General features: G+C 40.0%; 1 protein-coding gene across 1 annotated transcript in view; it reads right to left on the reverse strand.

The window, feature by feature from the left end:
* Window positions 1-19,743, reverse strand: part of TBXAS1 (thromboxane A synthase 1) — a 229,124-nt gene that overhangs the window by 112,078 nt on the left and 97,303 nt on the right. The window contains exon 4 of the mRNA XM_062589583.1: window positions 17,705-17,801. Within this exon, the coding sequence (XP_062445567.1) occupies window positions 17,705-17,801 (97 nt within the window). The remainder of the gene's footprint in view (window positions 1-17,704; window positions 17,802-19,743) is intronic.

Consider the following 19,743-nt stretch of genomic DNA (forward strand, 5'->3'; position numbering starts at 1 on the left):
TAAGACAACATCCTGATATACAAAATACACTTCAAAGTGTCATTTAACTGATTTGAAACAGAACGTTTGGCATCAGTTCATCAGACCAAAGAGCTCCAATATGCCTGCAATAAATCCAAAACCAAGTATTTTACCTTTTTTCTCCCAACCCAAAATGAAAAATTGAAAGCCAACTCAAGTAAAGCAAATAAAGACCAGCTTGTGAAAGCTCTTCAAATTTTTCAAAAATATAAATGTGTTCAAAATGCTATTAAGCTAAGTGAATAGAAGGAAAGCACTATTAAAATTTAAATATGTGGATATAACTCCAGCTCAGAAGTCCAAAAGCTATTGACAGTCACAAGTTAGGAGGCTATTTAAAGGCAATACTACTCTGCACTTGCCAAGTTCTTTTTCTGAGCATCTGCTGCTGGTCCCTGTCAGAAACAGGGCACTGCCTGTCCAAATATGACCCTTTTTATGTTATTTTTCTTTGAAAACTTGTTCAGAGGGAAAACTCCAGGTCAGCTGTAATGGCAACATAACCAGCTGTCAACAAATCACATTTACATTATCTTGCTAACTGAAGAATTGAAATTCCCCCACAATTGTTTCTAATTACATTATATGTATATTTAGACATGGGGGGGGAGGAGAGAATTTTGTGTTTTAAGACCTCCACATCTATCTGTGAAAACATTAATGCATTTTCCTGATACCAGAAGCTGCTTTAGTTCTTCATTCATTTGTCCCCTAAGAAGAGCTGGGCTATAAAACTTTGTGAGTAGTTGCATAGCATACTTTGGGGGTTTTATCTTCTAAGATTTCACATTTGCAATTTTTTTTTGTTTGCTTTAATCGAGTAAATCAAAACAAACCAAAATGCTCCTGATTTATCAAAGCATGTCAAAATATGCTTATATGAAAGAACATTTTTTCATTTGACTCACACACAAATTAATTTAAATGCATTTTATCTTTGATTTTTAAGTTAGAAAATTGTTGGTCATATAATAATTTCAACAATAATGAAGTCCTTTTCCATAAAGATAACATTGTGGGGCTTATGACAGTATCATAAGTTCCCCAAAGCTCACAATATTAGGAAAAAAAGCCTCCTTTCACAAAAAAGCTGTAACTAGACTGTTCCTCATACTCTTTTTGATTCCTTCAAAGAGAGCAGCTAAAACATTCCTCTGAGCACCAGCAAGTACCTTGTTCAAAGTAACAGCATCAGCTACCTTTGCTTTCTCGAACCTACTAGGCTTTTAAGAGCAAGCAGGGCAGACTGCGAAGCATAAAGCACATCACTGTATCTTGTAAATTTAAGAGTTTGAGGACAAGAGGAAAAAAAAAAAAACAGATCGAAGATCAAACCCCAAAGCTCCCGTTCTTGCAAAACGGGCCTCGTCCAGGTGACACAGCACTCGGAAGGCCCGTTTCACCGCCGCGTTACTTCAGCTTCACGGCAGTCTTTCCACAACAGGAACCTGCAGAGGTGCGTCACAGCCTGAATTCACAGCTCCTTACGCTGCCCCAACTGCTGTTCACTCCCTGCCAGATCCGTAGCTACTATTTCAGGCTTAGATAGAAGCCTTAGAAGTAAAACAAGCTCAGAGCTTCACAAACATACATCAGGGCTTGGAATTTTGATCCCCTTTTCTCCAGTGCCCAGAGAAGGAACGTTTGCCAGCTGCGAGAATGAAACACCTGCAAATCAGCATTGCGTACTAACCCCAGGATAGCTAGGCACGTGCGTAAAGGCAACAGGTAACCTGGCCAGAGGTTGCCGTAGTCCTGCCCGCAGAGAGAGACTCTGTTCTTCCCATGCGAAGGAGCAAAGAGGCCTCCCTCTCTCTAGGAGACCATGCGTCAGTGACATTCCCAGGCTACACACACATTCACTCAACTCTATGCATCTAACTTTTTTTTTTTTTTTTTTTTGAATGTTACTAGTATCTGCTCAAGCATAGATTTAACAAGGAAAGTGGGAGAAGGGGAAAACAACAGGTTTCCGAATCATCAGTGTTGCCGGGGGTCACAGCTGAATCCCCACCAGCATCCTGATAAATATCTCGAAACGCAAAACAACCCCTTGCAGCCTATCTAAAACCTGGTAACTTTTCCTTAGGATATGTCTTAACCTTGAGATCAGCTTAGACAGTTCTTACAGTCAAAACTGACACAGTATATAATATAAAATAGATGTAAATTAATATAATATAAAATACAATACAATAGAAAAGCTGCCATGAGAGCCAAGGTAACAGCTGAAAGGAAATGAGAGTTGTCCCCTGTGACCACTGAGAAGAGAAGAACCAAGGCTGGGCCACCCAGCAGACTTCTCCATCCAGAGAACTTCTAACTGGAAATAGTCAAACATAAATTAGGCAGGGGGGGGTTATCTCTAGATACTTAAATCACACATTCAACAAAACAAAAACAGAGCTGGTTGGAGAAACCTAAATAAAGCTGGCCACTTGATAGAAACTGGAAACACTGCAAAAATCAATTTATTTTTCCAGGCTTTTGGGAAGAAAAATGAAGGAAAGTTCCAACAAAACATCTTGTTACACATGTTTTTGAAACAAAAGAACTTTGCATTTTGAAACCAATTTGATATTACAATAAAAGTAAAATATTCCAATAAATCTTTTACATTAATTTTTATTTCAGCTTTTGACTCTTCAAAACTATCCATATCATGAAACTTCTATCTTCCAAACATTTCTAAAAATAAAAAAAGCTCCACTTTTGCATCTACCATCATTCTTTTTAAGCGCATACTTTCTAATCAAATCCTAGAAAACATTAATGTAAAATATATTATTTTTAATTCTCAAGACTGGCAGTATAGTATGCATATATTCCTATTGCAGTTAAATAATACTATATTAGGAAGAAACTAGGAGAGCAAAATAAAGTATTAAAAGGTTTGAAGATGTTAGACTGAGGGTAGCTGTTGTATCACTAAGCAGATGCAGAAATAGTTCCAACTCTTTAGCTATCTTATTACATACTATTTTTCCCACAGGTTAGCTATTTGATTTTGCAAATGTAACATTAAAAATATATACAGTAACATCCTACAAGGGTTTTTTTTTTTCATATTACATTTTTAAAAATCTTTCATGAGAATTGGATCCGCCACAAACTCAGGATTCCACAGTCTCTAGCAGGAGAGAACATAACTACTTGTGGCAGTTAGCGATCTGTAGAGCACTGTCACCAGAGAGCAATGCTTTGCCAGTGAGCTTCCATGCTCTTTAATAATTTTTACTGAGTCTGCGTTTACTGAGATTCTTCAGAGGCTTATAAACTTAAGCAGGTTGGTCAGATTTTCAAAATGTTTTTTATATCCAGCCCTTACACAAGAGGGATCAAAGTCAAAGAAAAGGGCATTCAGTTTATATTTTTTCTACAATAGATACATAACCCTATCTTTTCCTTAATGTTTCTTCTCAGAAATAGCTAGTCCATTTTGACTGAAAAATCCTACATCGAAAATATTAATTGAAGCAGTTCAAGTTCGATAAACTACTGAAAGCTAAATATTGTAATGAAATGCACTGGGCAACTGTGATTACAGATATCACCATTACCTCTGCTACAATACAGCTCCTTTGGAACCAATAAAATACCAGTACAGTCCTGATTATAGACAAACATGATTGAAGGTCAGTGACTGGTTGAGCTGGGATGTTCCCAAGCTATTGTAAAATAATTCAGAATTATTTTAGGAAAGCAGCATAAAAAGTGCAAGAGTGCAGTTTTAGTTTCATCTAAATGCGCATACTGAAAATGAAAAAGGAAGTGGTGAAAATGTCCTTTGCAATTGCTTTGAAAAGGGGAAAAATGTCTTGTGTATCTTAAACTTTCAGTTAATCTAGCCAGAGCAGAACAGCACAAGATAGTTCTTGTTTTTACGACCTATTTCCCCAAATCCTTTCTGCGAGGCCAAGTATAAAAGGAAAAGGAGGAGAACAGGACATTATTTCAGTAAAGAATGGAGGTTTTTTAGTTATCTATTGCTTAGCAGCAGCGAGAGGAGACTCGCGCAAGTAAATAATTAACATTGATCAACAATCCCCCCCCTCCCCCCAGAATAGCTGTTTCCCGATCCATGTATACATTTATTGCCTGCATACATTTATGGTGCTCATGTGCCTAAATGAAGCCCATGAGAATGAGCAGCAGCTGGGGCTGCTCAGAGTTGGGTGCACTTGTAAAACCAGACAGCAGGGAACGAGCCCAGCAACAGGAATGAGCCCCAAAAGTAACACGAAGGTGCTGGGAAGTTTGAAGCAAGATTTCTCTTGCAGGTGCTCTGCCCTGCACCTGCGAAACGCAAGGCAGCTCTTCCATCCCCCCGCAGCATCAGACCACCCAACTATTAGCTATCAACTATTTACAACAAATGGTGCCAAGATAGCCGGTTGCTACCTAAACAAAGACAAATTCTCTCTAGAGAGACTAAAACGAGACCTGCCGACTCATTTTTCACGTATGATCTGTAAGATTTATAGCCATGACCTAGTGGTATGGGGTGTGTAGTCTCTAAATGCCCTTTCTCGTGGAGTTTTTACTCTTGCAGAAAGGACATTACATAGGGTGTGACAACAAACAAAAAATCAGAGCGCGGCACCAAGTTTTTACCCACCCGAAAGCTATCAGACATGAGGTAATTTTTTGCAAAGACAAGAATGTTCCAGTCCACGGCCTGAAAACCACTGAAAAAACAGCTGCAGCAACGGAAGATGCCACTTACCCCACCCGCTGCCCGTTGCTCCCCCCGTACCACAGATTACCACCACTGCAACGGAGCTGGTAGAAAGACCATCATCTGCGCCCACGCAAAGTCAGCCTGCAGGGCTTGGGAAGAGCCTGCACCCGGACGGGAACCCGGACGGACGAGCCGCAGTACTGAACCGGGCGAGGGCTGCCCGCACGATCCCTGCTCCAGGCCGCGCTCAGGCAGCGGGAACTCCAGCTACCGCGTTGTTAACAAAACGCTGGCAGCGATGACATTATCTTAAATCACGCCGCTAAATTCAGAAGAGGGCAGCAGCCCACGAGCCCCGGAGCAGGGCTTTCTTTGCCCCACATCTAACTGTGCAGCAATGAGTCTACTGAGAAGCACCAAGTTAACCAGCTCAAGGTAAGTAGGAAATGAGCAGAGTTTTTGCCCAAAACTTATTCAAAGCCATCTTTCACTTAATGCATTCTTATGGCCTTTAATTGAGGACAGTATAACGTATATACAGCTTTATTTCACCCTAAACATACAATGAATTGGAAGCAGAGGCGCTGGAATCCCTCAGGAACACAAACAACCCATTTGTGACTTTTATCCCAAACAGGAGAGCTTGTCTCAGCACCATCAGCTCAGGTTTGCTCTTTCTAACATGCCAGTAGCTTTAAAATACATGTGGGGTGTGGTACCTTAAATACCTGCATGCTTACTTGCCCTCAAAAGAAGTACAGAAAAGCCACATACTTGACTTCTGTTTTAGATCGGTGCCATGCTTTAGGCACCTAGGTTTTGTTCTGGACAGTTTCTTTTTTTTCTTTTAGTTTGAATTACATACAACAAATTATTCCCAATGTAATTTGCACTTTGTACAACTATATTCAGGATAGCAGTGGCTCATGGTATTCAGCATATATAGCCAGTGTCATGGCAACGCAGAATGTCGTCCTACAGGGAGTCCCAGCCTGAGCTGGTTTGGCTCTATTGGGAATGATCTGTGCACTGTGCTAGATAATAACACTATCCTGCTATCTTTTTAAAAAAAAAAAAAAAAAAAAAAAAAAAAAAAAACAAAAAAAACCCTTACAATTAAATTCAAATACAAATGTAAAGGCAGGTAAATGGATTAAGCTATCTGAAGGAGTGGCTAAAGAGAGGCTTACAACTTTATTTCCACTAATCTTGATACGGAATGTTGCATTTTTAAAAGACACTTCTACTTAAAAGTAAAAGCTTCCAAGGATTAATATATTAATGCCCATTTATATCACACTCAGTCTCACTGAACAAGAATGAACTTCATACGCTCACACATGCAAACTCCCAAACATACTTGTATCACATTAGAAACAAAAAAGTTGTCCACAAAAAGAAGTCATTTGAGAACCTAACAATTAATAGACATGGAGGAAAAGAGATTTATGGCCAACATAGCCATTAGGAAAAACAATACCCAGATGCAACCCATGGCTCTGGGAGCCACCATAGCAGCACTGGTTGTTGGATAGGTGCGAGGGAAGACGGACTTCATCTGTCTGGCTATTACACTGCTCTTCAGTCTCTGCAACTGGCCACCTCGGCAAAGTGGACACCCAGCGAGGCTACCCAGATCTTTGGTATGATACAAGACCACCATTCCCATTCTCATTTTGCCAGGTCACAGCTGCTCTGATGCCCAGTGCTGATCCTCTAGGCTTCCAGGAAGTTACAAATTAATCAGTTTTCTGTGCTGTGAAACGTCACTGGCCAAGACCGTAACGGGTTACTCTTTCACCAGAGGCTTCAAAGGGGCTTTTTGTTCACAAGCAGGCAAGCTACCTTCAAAAATGGATCAAGACACAAAACCAAAACATAGCCCTAGGTGTCAACTCTGATTGTTCAAATACATAAAAAAAAGGCCAACCGAAACGTTGATGTCTGAGCCTGTATCAATTCCGGAGCAAGTGATAAATTAATTACTCTTCTCCTAAGAAAACTAGGCTGGAAAAGGCAAGAACCAGAGGACATGATACTCTACTATATGGCAGGAATAAGGAAAAGGGTGAAAACTGTAAACAAAGCCAATCTGCTACTGAAAATAAAGAGTTTCATAGGTCAGAAATAAAGGATTATCTCAAAGTGCTGCTATTAGACTGAATAGGCTTCAGGAAAAAAAAAACAAACCTCAGCATATTGCTGAATATGTAAAATAAGTTCAACTTCCTTTTGAAAAGCAACAGATCAACAGAAATCAAAGGTCAAGACCGGCAGAACTAGCACAAACTGCATCCCCACTCTACATGTATCACAGCTACTCACAGCACAGCCAGCTGAGGACAGGATTAGATAAGGAAGCAATACTGAGTTTAAACAGGAAAAAAATATTTATCTGCCTTAAAATTTCACATATACTATCCACCAATAAAATAGATTCTTTAAATAAGGATCAGAGCTCTGGGAATAGATAGTCCCTTCCTGCCTGTAAGTGTTGTTTGTCTTCAGAGCTGAAGTATAAAAAAAGACGCAACAAAAACAATAAATAAATAGCCAATACAAGTCTGATGAAAGATCAGCTCCAAAGACTGCTTTTGGCCTGAATAGAAAGATATGCTTTCATCCTGTTTTGACTATGCTCATACGTTTACCTAACATAATTGGATGTAGTTAATATTGCAGGAGCCTTCAAGCAGCGCACATTTCCCTTATTAGTGGGTTTAAAGCCTTAATGATATCTCCTGTGCTGCAGAAAAGCCCAATGTAGGCTTTAAAAGTGATTGGCAAGTTTCAACAAGATTTTTCTGGGGGAAGGGAAGGGAAAACCTAAAAAAAATTCTGTTCTTGTTTTCTTCAGTCATTTACAAAATTTTGCAGAATGACAGAAAAAAAAAGGCAGGGATAAATAAGCAGATAAAGATGATTTCAAAAGTTGATTCTACAGTAACTCCAAAAAATGTAAGAAAGAAATAGTGTGTGGGTAGAAAGATTGACTCTACCCTCACACATCTGCAACATGCTACGACACAAACATGCTCAGTCCTACACACAAACTCCTTCTGACATAAACAAGTGCACAGGCACAGAGTATTGCCAAATCAGCATCTTCCTACACCTGCAGCAAAATCACCTTTTTGTAGTTTCATTATGCAGCTTTTTTTTTTTTTTTTTTTTTTTTTGCCTTTTTTTTTCTTTTAAATCTCAATAGACTTGGCAGGGAAGTCTTGCATCTAAGAAACAGCATGTCACAATACACCATTAACGAAGTACATGCAAAGGGTTTGGGGTTTTGTTGTTTGTTTTGTTTTGTTTCTGTTATTGACTAATTTTGACCATTTTCCAGGAACAGAAATTTCACAGCCTGCTTTAGTTTCAAAAGAGGCATAATTATGTACAGCTGTATTCAGTATTTCTTAACTGCCTTGAACAAACAGTGAAAGAGAGATTTGCACACATTATCAGTCACTATCATTAGTGCTGTAAAGTACATAACCCATCTGGTGTTCTGATGCCTACCTAGGAGCAGGTATTGAACCAACGACTGCTGCAGTGTAACAGCATAAAGAATGAACATTAAAGACAAACAAAACAACGCAGCAACTTGAGTCATTTCTTGGTGCCATATTGCCCTTGTGTCTGTGGTTCTGCAAGCCATTTCTTATATTTACAGGCGTGGAGAGCGGAGAATTAAAAATGTAAATTTTCTCACCATTCCGCTTTGCAGCCTTCCTAATGGAAGGGGTATCTGGATGCCATGGTGATGGCAGCAGCCCATTAATAAATCAAAGAAAGACTTAGGGATAGATTCAAATACTTAGATCCACGCTGAAAAATAACTCGCATCACACACATCCTATAAGCGCGAAGATGACTCTGCATCTCAACATCAGGCATGGTCTCAACCTACTGATTCATCATGTCTTCACAGGGGAAACAAGAGAAAAGAGAAAAGTTGCTTTCGCGCCTTCTAGCCTCCTTACAGTCAATCACAGAGCTTTTCATATTGCTGAGGTTGATGTCCCATAACATCTGAAAACAGATAGCCCGTGCCCTTTGTAATTCTGGAGAAGAGCTACGATACGCAGAAGTGAGAAGTCTTTATTGTTCGGTCCCATCTGTACACAGCCCATCTGCTTCCGCTGTCACTGCTCGTCCATCATACAGGAGGAATCAGCTCTTTTTATTTGCTATCTTACCCGGAGATGTGACAAACACTATTTTTCTCTTCCTCAATTAGAAATTCATACATCTCTAGGTAAGCGAATTCATGCACTCTATCTGGATAATAATATATCAGCTCGTTCAAACAGCATCATCCCAAGACACGTGGCTGCCTCCAAGCCCCACGATGCTGTGGCCACTGCAGCAGGGGGACGCTGACCTCTCCAAGGGGAGCCTGATAACAAACCTTCCTAAAACAACAAGCCACCCAAGCAACCCCTCAAAGAAAACAAAACATCAGTGAGAGGTGTTCTTCTTTAACAGGAGGTCTTTCCAAGTCAGTCAACTAGACCATCCTTTCATTTTATAAAATAACTAACTGGATTTAAATACAACAGCATTTTTTAATTGCTTGCTTGCAAGCTGTTCTGTGGCACTCAGAACCATACCTATCAGTATCTTCTAAAATAATCAGGAATTTGTCTTTATCAAATACTTGAATGTGCGTCAAGAGATGCTGTTAGGCCACTTTACCAGGTAGAGCACCGAAAGACAAAGGCTCCAAATTCAGGAAATGTCTCTTGAAAATGTCATTCTGGACAGACTATTAATAAACATACCAAGGTAAATGAACACAGATGACTCACTGAATTAAATAAGAGATAAGAACCTGTATAGAAGCAAGAAAATGCTAACATCTTTTTTGTGAGTACTAATCAGCACAGACAAGTCGTATGTCCAAGGTAAGTACAAATGAGCTTTCTCACATTACAGGACTGCAATTTCCCCTTCTGAATCAGACTTGCAAAAGAAAAATGCCAAAACACAAGAGAAGGTAATCCACAAAATACAGATGAGATATCTGAATCTGTTAGATTTGAAAATAGAAACAGAGTTACTTCCAGTGAAAAAAACCCACAAGCTTTTCAATAAAACTTTTCCCTCCTCAATTCTGAAGCTTCTTTTTCTTTTCTCTTAAACTCTTTGAATTAGCAGATATATCAAAACCCAGCCCTTTGCCATCAGTTCTAAAGCACTAACATTCACTAATGATACTGTTCAGGTGGAAATTCCAAACACACTCTTTAAGATTTGTTGAGGTGACAAAGCACTTCCTAAACGATTTGCCTTTGTGAGCACAGGAATTCTGTATTAAAGCCAAAAACTGAGCTCAGAATGCCTAAATCCCAACCTAGAGCCCTAATCACAAAACCAGACTTCACCTCACTGGGATTCAGATCATCAGGTGGTCCCAAGAACATAGTCTACTAATATGCTAAGTCTTTCTTTAAGGCTAACGGAAGCCAAAGTCTGATTAATTTTACAGCCAATAGCAGTGATCACTTGATAACATTAGTTTTGTGCTATTAGCTGCAGCAGATTGGGAATAAGGGGCAATTTGTTGTGCATGCATAAAAAGTCTGAAAGAAATGACCCTCTCAATATTTATTATATTAATTTTTTAAAGAGTCTATTGCAAACATATGCACTATTACTTTAAAACATTTAAACAAAACAGGATTTGGCCACTCAGAAAAATCAATCATCACGTTCTGAAAGCAACATGAGGAAAGAAAAAAAGAAACTCAGAACAAAAAGGTATTTTAAAAGGTGGAAGAGAGGGTAAAATGGTTACATTTACACTGACACATCTATAAAGGTATTTTAGTACGTGCAGAAGATAGCCACCAAGGCACTCTGGGGAAAACAACCTCTCTTGCACGGTCCAGGGAGATCAGGTCAAATCAAGGATAAGGGCCTTTGCTCTGCTCCCTGGCTGCAGCTGGCGCTGGAAAACCTCTCACCTCCAGGTTCATGTGACTATACAACAGCACCCAGAAATACGGAGTCAAACAAATTAATATTAAACAGTTAAGTGACATACAGCCATGCACATTCTCTGCTAGCATAATTCCTTTTATGTAAAGATGCCATACGAGCCAAGCCTTCAAAGCAACCTATGATTGAGCAACTGTAGAAAACTGCTAGGCAAAAAAGTAAATCTTAATAAATTCATTGCTTGGACACCTTTTCACTTATCCTCATAAGGCACAGAATGATTTTTGGAAGCACTGAATATTCTCAGCTCCATGAGACTTAGCTTTGTCGTACATGTGGTAGGATTGACACTTCCTTGAATTTATCCTACTAAGAGAGGGAGGAAAAACATCGCAGTTCAGAAGGACAGAGCACATACAAGGTGCAGGCACCCGCTGTGACCGCTTTCTTGTGCCCTGAAGGGAAACATCACTGGCACCGTAGCATGCATAAGATGCACATTTTACAAAATTCCCATAAGACGAGCCACAGTTGTTGCCTAAAAGGGTCTAATGAAGACATGCAAAAGTTTCAATATTTCCTCAAGCCAAGAAGAGGCCCAAATCCAAATACGTGTGCCTCTGCATGCATCCATAAGTAAGTACAAACACACACGTGTGCACACATGTAGATGTAACAACTCCTTCTGAAACCAGTTAGGTCCAGAAGCCTTAGGTAAGTCACCTCGCATGCCCTGTGTTAACCCAACAGAAAACAAGACAAAGCAAAGGCAAAATGAAGAATCATATCATGAAAGACAGAAAGCAGTAAACCAACTTTCACTACCATCCTTCACCCCACTGCCTCAAAAAACCAGCTTGTTTTTAAAACTAAAGATTAAATTATTAGTTCATGGTGGAACATCACTTGCGTACAGCAAGCTTAAAGGATGAAAAAAAGATGATGTAACAATATACATTACATTATTTTTTTTCTCTTGCTTAAATTCTTTGAATCATTTTCCAAATATTGACTTACCCACTATCATACAGTACATCACTACAGCTCCAAGCCATGCCCCCACATGCAGGTGAGCCTCTAACAAAGCATACCAGTCATCTGCTTACAAACTCAGTTTATGGCATTTTACAACAACAGTTTGGAAATAAACTAAAAATTTCACATGAGATGATGATGATGATGACATTGCCACAACAGGAAATAATCTTATGGCATTTAATTTGAATAAAAGAAACATTTATAAACTAAACAAGCAAGAGCATGAGGTCAAGATAGCATGTATGTGTGTTTTTGGCAACAGTAAACAACATTTTGTTCCTTAACTATTTTTAAATGACATGTCTCCAAATGAATATTTTAGTGGTTTTATTTTTCAAAACAAAAAACTTGTTTGTGAGAGAGGGACTGAAGAAACAGCCCAGCCTGTAAGCCAGGACTTGGATATGAATTTGGATACACAATTGAATTTTTTGTGTTCACTGAATTACAGCTAGGCAGCTGTATGCTGGCAATGTGCATACTCTAAATAAGGTAGAACGTGTCAAGTAAAATCCTGTGCAAGATGCTTGCAAAAGGCCCAGAGCACACACCCGTGGCTAGTCACTGAGGTTTCTCAGGCAGTCGTGCACCTCAGCCCCGCTCCAGAGAGGCATCATCAGTATCAGTCATCATAGGGACATCTGAAGTTAACACAACAACACTGATTTATGTTGGCTGTGGACCTGACCCAAAACTTGGATGTAGCTTTTGAGAGTGCAGTATATACAGGTGCTTTTCATGCTGCTACTCTATCCAGAGACCAGCAGGAGTGGCTGACGCAGCGGTACATCAGCCATCCTCGTCCATAGCTTAGCAGGATGCTGAAAATAGCCCCCTTTCGATCTGGAAATTGGAAATGACTCGCTTAATTTTGCAGGTAGGCCTGAAGCTTTACAGATATAACAAAATAAAGATGAGGCCACCAGCACAGTGTAACGGGTTCATTATATATAGAAAAAGAATAATCACATCCCACATAGATGAATTAGGAGGATGGGGAAGGACAACCAAAAGCAGAAACGAAAGAGCTGTCCCAACCCCTCTTCCTTTTGGGGTGCACAAAGAATTTGTAGTGCCATGTTACACCAACCTCTTTGCTACTTTTTTTGTTATTTTGACTTCTTCATAATTATTTGTTGTTACTCCAGCATGTGGTTTTTTTTTTTCCATTATAACAGCAAAAATTTGGAAGAGAATATGGTTGCATTATCTTACAGCTGTTGGAATAGGTAGAGATTCACATATTTAAAAACATCACCTTCCTCCAGTTGGGAGGGATGCAGAGTTCAGGATCTGGTCTGAACCAACTACTAGTTTCTACTTATGTTACTTGTATTAATCCTGGCAAGACACTTGACTAGACAGTATTTACCTTTGCCTTAGGGCTCACTGATCTGCTTTCTTGGCAAATAGCTTTGCCTGCAGCTTCTGAAACTATTTGTCATTTAAATGACGGAGCAACTCCGTAACTGCCATATCTCCCATCAAATTGCTACGTTGGAACATTCTGCTCCTACATTTTTAAATGTACACTTTGACGATTCCCAAGCACCAATTCAAAAATAAATTTTCAATGCAGAAATTAAAATCAATCTGAAAACACATTATGTATCATTATCTTGCCCGGCAGAATACAACAAACATCGTAAACCTGTCTCACACAACCTGGCAATGCAACTAAAAAGGTTAAGAAACAGTGTTAGTGCTCTTAAAAGAAAACTTCTATTCAAGAGACAATTTACCGTGGATGTGAAAAGAAGGTATCATTTACTGCAGCAGAGCCCTGCCTAGAGTTCCAGCTGATGTTTCCACGGTTAACCTAAATTAAAATCAATTCCGTATTTTTTTTGGCAGAAGGTCTATAAACTAATTTTCATCTTTTCTTCTTAGACTATAATTAAAAACATAGGGAAAAAGATTTCATATGCCTCAAGTATGAAGGTACGTTACACTGGACATTTTTGTTTTGAAATGGTTGCCACACTCATCCTAATCAAGTAAAAATTAAGTGTAAAAATAGGAGGTCGATATTGCCTCCCTGTGATTGTATGGATAATGCTAAAATATATCCCATGCTTACAAGGAAATAACACCCTGTGTGGTAGACTTAGTTGCTTGATAAAAAAAAAAAAAAAGTGAATCTTAATGCAGATTTGATCTGCAGTCACCATATACTTCTGTCATAAGAATTACTAATCAGTAACTCAAAAACAATAGAAGGCTGCAAGGGAACCTAAAATACTCTTTACAGCAATATTCAAAAGATATTCATAGTAAAGATGTGAAATGCATAATAACAAAGGGAAACATAAATGCATAAAATGAATGATGGCTTGGCTTCTGTTTACGTGCAAAATCTATTTTGTCCCTATAATGAGTGAGCAGATAGGCTCAATGTGGGAAAAGCGTGCAAGTGGACTAGGTTTCTCTGGGTCTGGAGATGGAGCACTAGAGGCTGCCGTTTCCACAGCTGCCGTTCAAGTGTAGACACCCCAATTCAGCATGGACAGGGCCAATTAATCCAGCACCTGATGTTATTGCCTTGCCTTGGCCCACTGAGTTTTGCCCACACCTGAGAGTGCTCGGAGCTCCTTTCCACACATGAGGTATCCTTACGGTGCGCAAATAGTCAATTAAAAAAAAAAATCAGGTTAAGCTACTCAAAACTACTGGCAGTACCACGGCAACCATAATACGGTCCCTTCAAGGCCAAAAGAATGGCATGCCAGATACCTTCTAGCAGAAAAAGGAGAAACATGAGTTTTTTTCATTATTTCAAGAGTGATGGCAAACCCTCTCTTTCCCTCCAGTAGGAAATCGGGCAAAGACGTCTTCTCGGACACCACAAGAACTGCTCCGGATCAGGAATCCCCATATACAATAACCCAGTACACGGGGAGAAGCAGTTTCCAATCACAGTAACACAACTAGATACTGCTTCTGCTCACACTTTGCATTCAGCCCCCAAGACCATGGATAACGTGGCCCTTTACCTATTGTCTCCATTGAACTATGTGGTCTCCTGCCTAGGTATTAAACCAAGCAAACTCTTCCAAGAGTCCTCTCAGCAGGACTTGTCCTTCAAGCACATTCACTGTTTAAAACTCTTCACAAGTACAATTTCCTATCGCCTCTTACTCTAATCTTGCCCCCCCATATATATATGTATAGTAACAATAATTGGAAAAACAGCAGAATACAGGTGGTATATCAACTTTTTCACCCTATTTCTCAAAGCTAAGCTTGTTACAGCTTGTGTTATACAACATGCAGTTCAGTGACACTCTGTTAACATGACTGCTCCAACTGGTACCACGTGGTGAATAATGCATCTTTATGGCATTGCACTTCTAGTGCATGAGATACAAAACGAGGTACAAATCTTGGTTTTGCCAATGCTTTTAAGGAGAGGGGTGGGGAAAGAGCGTAGTGGGTTTTCCCAAGGCCTGTTCAAACCCACCAGTGCCACCCTCTTCCCCATCCTCCTCACCCTGAAAGACTGCCAAGCAAAAAAAGGCTTGAGACTGACATAACACAAGAATGCTATATCTGGACCGAAATATATTAGCCTAGTTTGCTGCACAGCACTAACTCCAAAATGAATCCTATAACCACTCATCAGCAGAGCATTTGGGAAGCAAGGGGTAAAGTAAGGGAGAATGATGTATTTTGTATTTTAAATTCTCCACTGGCAAACAGAAACTCTTACTTAAAGTGAAGGAGTATGCTTACAGTAATTTTAAAAGATATAAACAGTAGCAATCCCATTAAAAGCCCTAAAATGACATTTATTCAGTCAATATGAGAAGACAGAATTGTATTACTTGGAAAGCACTTTTCCTGCTCTCACCTTGCAACCATTATTCACATACAGCCAAAATTACATTTGAATACATTCAACTGGCCTTCATTACATACCATCCAACATTATTTATTTTTGTATAGAAACCTTAATATATACCATAACAGAACACTTCATTGAGAAAGCTGACTGTGAACTCAAAAGGAGAGGCAGCTTTCATGGCAAAAATTCAAACGGGGAAAGATCCCAGAATCAGATGTGGCAGGTCCCACAAAGAGAAGGCTGCTCTTTGTCAGGAAAGGAGAGCAATGGATGGAAGAGGGGGAACAAGGCAGAAAATGAAATATAAAAACACCCAAAGATTGCAACCGTGTGTGAAGACCACAGAACAAGCAGATAAAAACATATAAGACAAAGCAAGTTCATTTAAATAAGATTCATGGATATGAAACAAGCCAGCAATAACAATAGTGAGTACGGGGGAAACTGCACCTTTTGTTAAAATGAGGGGTAGGAATTAAATTTTCTGATTTGCCACAGGTTTTCTGGTTAGTGTTGGGGATATTGCTCTATCTGTACCTCAGTTCCTGATACACAAAATGGGGTGTTGTGCAGAAAATCTACCAACAGTTCAGGGGACAGTCAAGAGATAAAGGTAAGATATGAACCTACACTGTCAGCTGTATCTAAAAGATCTCTAGTGAAGGAAGAAAAAAAGAAGAGAGATATTGGCTAGAGTAGGAATTATCAGTAGAACCTGAATTACCTGAATTTTAGAGAGGAACACAAGTGTTACAGACCATGACAGAGAGAGGTACAACCAAGGGAAAGAGAAATAAACCATAAAAGCCCTAAGAGAAAGAAAAATTCTGCCCTTATGAGAAAGGTGGCAATGCACAGACAGACATGTTCAAATGACACAGTTCACTAAAATTAAGAGCAGAACGAATATCTCAACATGTCCTCAAATGAATGCTCTCTAACTTCAGAGAGCTGTTATTTGGACACCGGCTAACATTACGAATAATGCGGAGAATCTGCTCCCATCAAATGCTCAGGAGAAAAGCATGGGAAAGGTATAGACAAGAAGAGACAGGGTTTCTGCTTGGGAGCAGAAGGAGGAAAGGGTCAGGAAGTTTCTTCAAATACAGAGAAATGGAGGAGAGACCCTTATGATGCACAAGAACTTCAGCCTAAGAAACCTGCATGCTGGGATCCCTCCATTCAGATGGGAGCTGCAGGCAGACTGAAGGGACACTGGTACGAGTAGTTACAAGATACAGCTACTCACATGATGAACCTTAAGCACCAGCACAAGCAAACGCAGTGGACAAACAGCCTGTGAGCAGACTGACGGGTTGGGCAGAGGGGCAGAGCAGGCAGAGAGTTGGTCAGGGATGACACTTCCTCTGAGGGTATACACAGCCCTCCTGAATACCTGTGGTTTAATTTCAGCACATTTGAGCATACGAAGGGGCCAGGAGGAAGAAGGGAACGGATGACACTGAGGCGACGTGTGCTTACAGTGACAATATTTCCTTGTAAAATGCTCAGGAACTGCTGTAAATCTTTACTATCCCTCTAGCCACCCCCTCCCCCCCCCCATTATTTGTTCCAAACAGCCCTCAAAAAAGAGCTTTTTAATATGTATGTGAATATAAATAAGTATTCAACAGAATACATACAAGTTCTTGCTAACCCCAACTTCATTCTTTGCCATTTATTATTTTCACAGTGATAAATAAGATAAAGCAACATATGTTAGCTGCGGGAGGCATGCCCCTGTCCCAGGCAGCCTGCTCCTGCCGCAGCAAGTCTAAAAATACAAAACAGACCGCGGCTGGGAGAAAGGAAGCAATATCGTCCCTATAGTACAGCTCAGGAACCAAGGCAGAGAGCTAGTGAGCGATTTCCCTAGGATTTTTCAGGTGGTCAGTAGCAAAACCGGATATTGAAACACTCTCTATTCAGCGTCCACCCTGCACCTCATCACAAGCACATCCCACCTCTCTTAATGGCATTATATTTTAGCCTCAGTGTGTCCTGGTAACAGAAGTCTTTGACTGGAATGTATATAGTGAGTTTATGTATCTCTAAGTTTTACTGAACCATGTTGTGCATCTTTCCCTCCCTGTCCAGCTCTCTTGAAGTCACTTTGGTCTGAACACAGACTAGCAGCACTAACACTTCTGCCCACAAAGACAGCCTTTCTGTCGACTTACAGTTCTGTTCATGAAGTTACTGAAGTCCGTCACTAAGATATGCTTGATCATCTCTGGTGTGGAGACCACCACAAACATCTGGCGACCAATGTAGTACCTACAAAGAAAGTGGAGAGTCATTTTAGCAAGTAAAGTCAATCAGAGAATCATCACCTGTCCTAAAATGCCTCTGTTGCCTTGAAAATACTTGGCATGATCAAATATCACAGAAGATATATTACATTAGGTAAATCCGTATCTAATTTTCATCCCTCTCAATTACTGTTTTTTTAAATTAAGATGCACGATTCTGTAATTTAAAGGGCACAGTTTAAAACCTTTAACTGATTAATCAGTAAACAGCAGAGGCTGCCTACAAGCCAGCCCTACCTTTGCCCACTGCTGGACCAGAAAGACTACACAGACAGTACTGCCTGTGCGGTGCAGGGAGGGAGGAAGAGGAGGGTGAGAGCAGGCACAGGAATCATCTAATCGTTCTGGCATGATATACCACAGATATACCACATTGCTTATCACCTGTCTACACTGCAGCAACAGAACAGGCAAGCAAACCCTGGGCTGGATTAAATTTAGTAACTGAAGGTTCCCATGGCAATGAAGCTGCAGCAGCACTGATTTCACCAGGGGCTACCAAGTCAAGCAAATATCCGACTGGAAAGCAGGGTTTCAGTCTACTTGAAAGCTGTACCAAAGCTCATAACGAGTGGCAGAGAAGAACAGGGAAAGAAGTCTTCTGGAAGGAAGAAGACTTCTTCTCGTGTCCTTTGGAGAGTTTCCAGAGGGAAATGCTACTTCCCGAATCCGGCCCGCAGGCTCCGCTTGCGTCTCTGATACAGGAGCTACGCACTCTTACCTTCTTCAGCGCCGAAATCCAACTTCTTTCACCTCACTCGCTTTGCCCAGCTATAACAAAGTAGCTGGCTGTTAAGGATCAAGCATTTCCCAAGCCATGCACGTAGGAGAGTTGTGGCCTCACTTTAAACAGTGAATTGACCAATCTTTGGCAAAACAAGATCATGCCCTAAATGTCCCTTCTGCCTGTCCCTTTTAGGATTCCTGTGACATTAGCACCCAGAGGCACCGTCCTGCACGCTACACAAAGCCACCAGAGCTCCCAGTTTTGCTTCCACAGCTAAGCTCATTCTTTCTGATTTACTCATCTCCTTCTTCCTATCTATAAACACCTATTTTTCCTTTCCTAATATTGAACCCAGTTACAAGTAAGGGCAGGGAAAGTGAAAGAATAGAAGGGGAAAAAAAACCCACTAAAAATAATAAATTGAAAATATTGAAAAAATATCTTAAATTGCTTTTTAAGCAAAGTTCTGCCTGCTTTTAAGAAATGACTGCTATAAAGCATGCTCAGACTATCATCTTTTATCACACCCCAAACAGTAAAAGCTCTCTTCTTGGCTTCTTTCCATTCTCCTCCTTTCTGTACATAATCTTCCTAACTTTTTCTAAGACACAAAAGAAAGTGGGCATGTATGGTTATGCTTTGGAAAATTCAAAATCTATAAACCAGGAGCCTGACTTCCATGCTTTTTTCCTGAAGTTAAGAAAAAAGGAAAAAGGATGAGAAGAACTAAGTGAAACAAGATTGCCTGAGCTATTTCACTTTGCAAAGACAGGTCCAGAACCCACAAAAACTCTGGAAATATGCTTCCTTTTGAATACTTGACTTTAAAAAAAAAAATAATAAAATCCTTTGCAGAACCAAGATCTTCATCTCAAACCAAGAGAATATCTCCTGACTAGGATTTATTTGTTTGAAGTAGCAAGTAAAAGATAAAATCCTCCTGAATAATCTATTCTTCCCAAATAACCCTGCCACGCAACTTTATTTTTATCCTGTATTACTGCAGGAGGATATCACCCGCCTCACATAGGCTTAGATTTATTATCGAACAAAAACCGATATTCTTGTCAGATTTTAATAAATAAGAGTTTGGGAAAAACAAAAGCCTCCCAGCAAGCATATTACAAATGGATTCATGAATAATTTAGGATGGCACTTTTTATTAGCTTTCTCCAGGTTA

Source organism: Rhea pennata, chromosome 1 (genome assembly GCF_028389875.1).
Source record: "Rhea pennata isolate bPtePen1 chromosome 1, bPtePen1.pri, whole genome shotgun sequence".
Taxonomy (NCBI): Eukaryota; Metazoa; Chordata; class Aves; order Rheiformes; family Rheidae; genus Rhea; species Rhea pennata.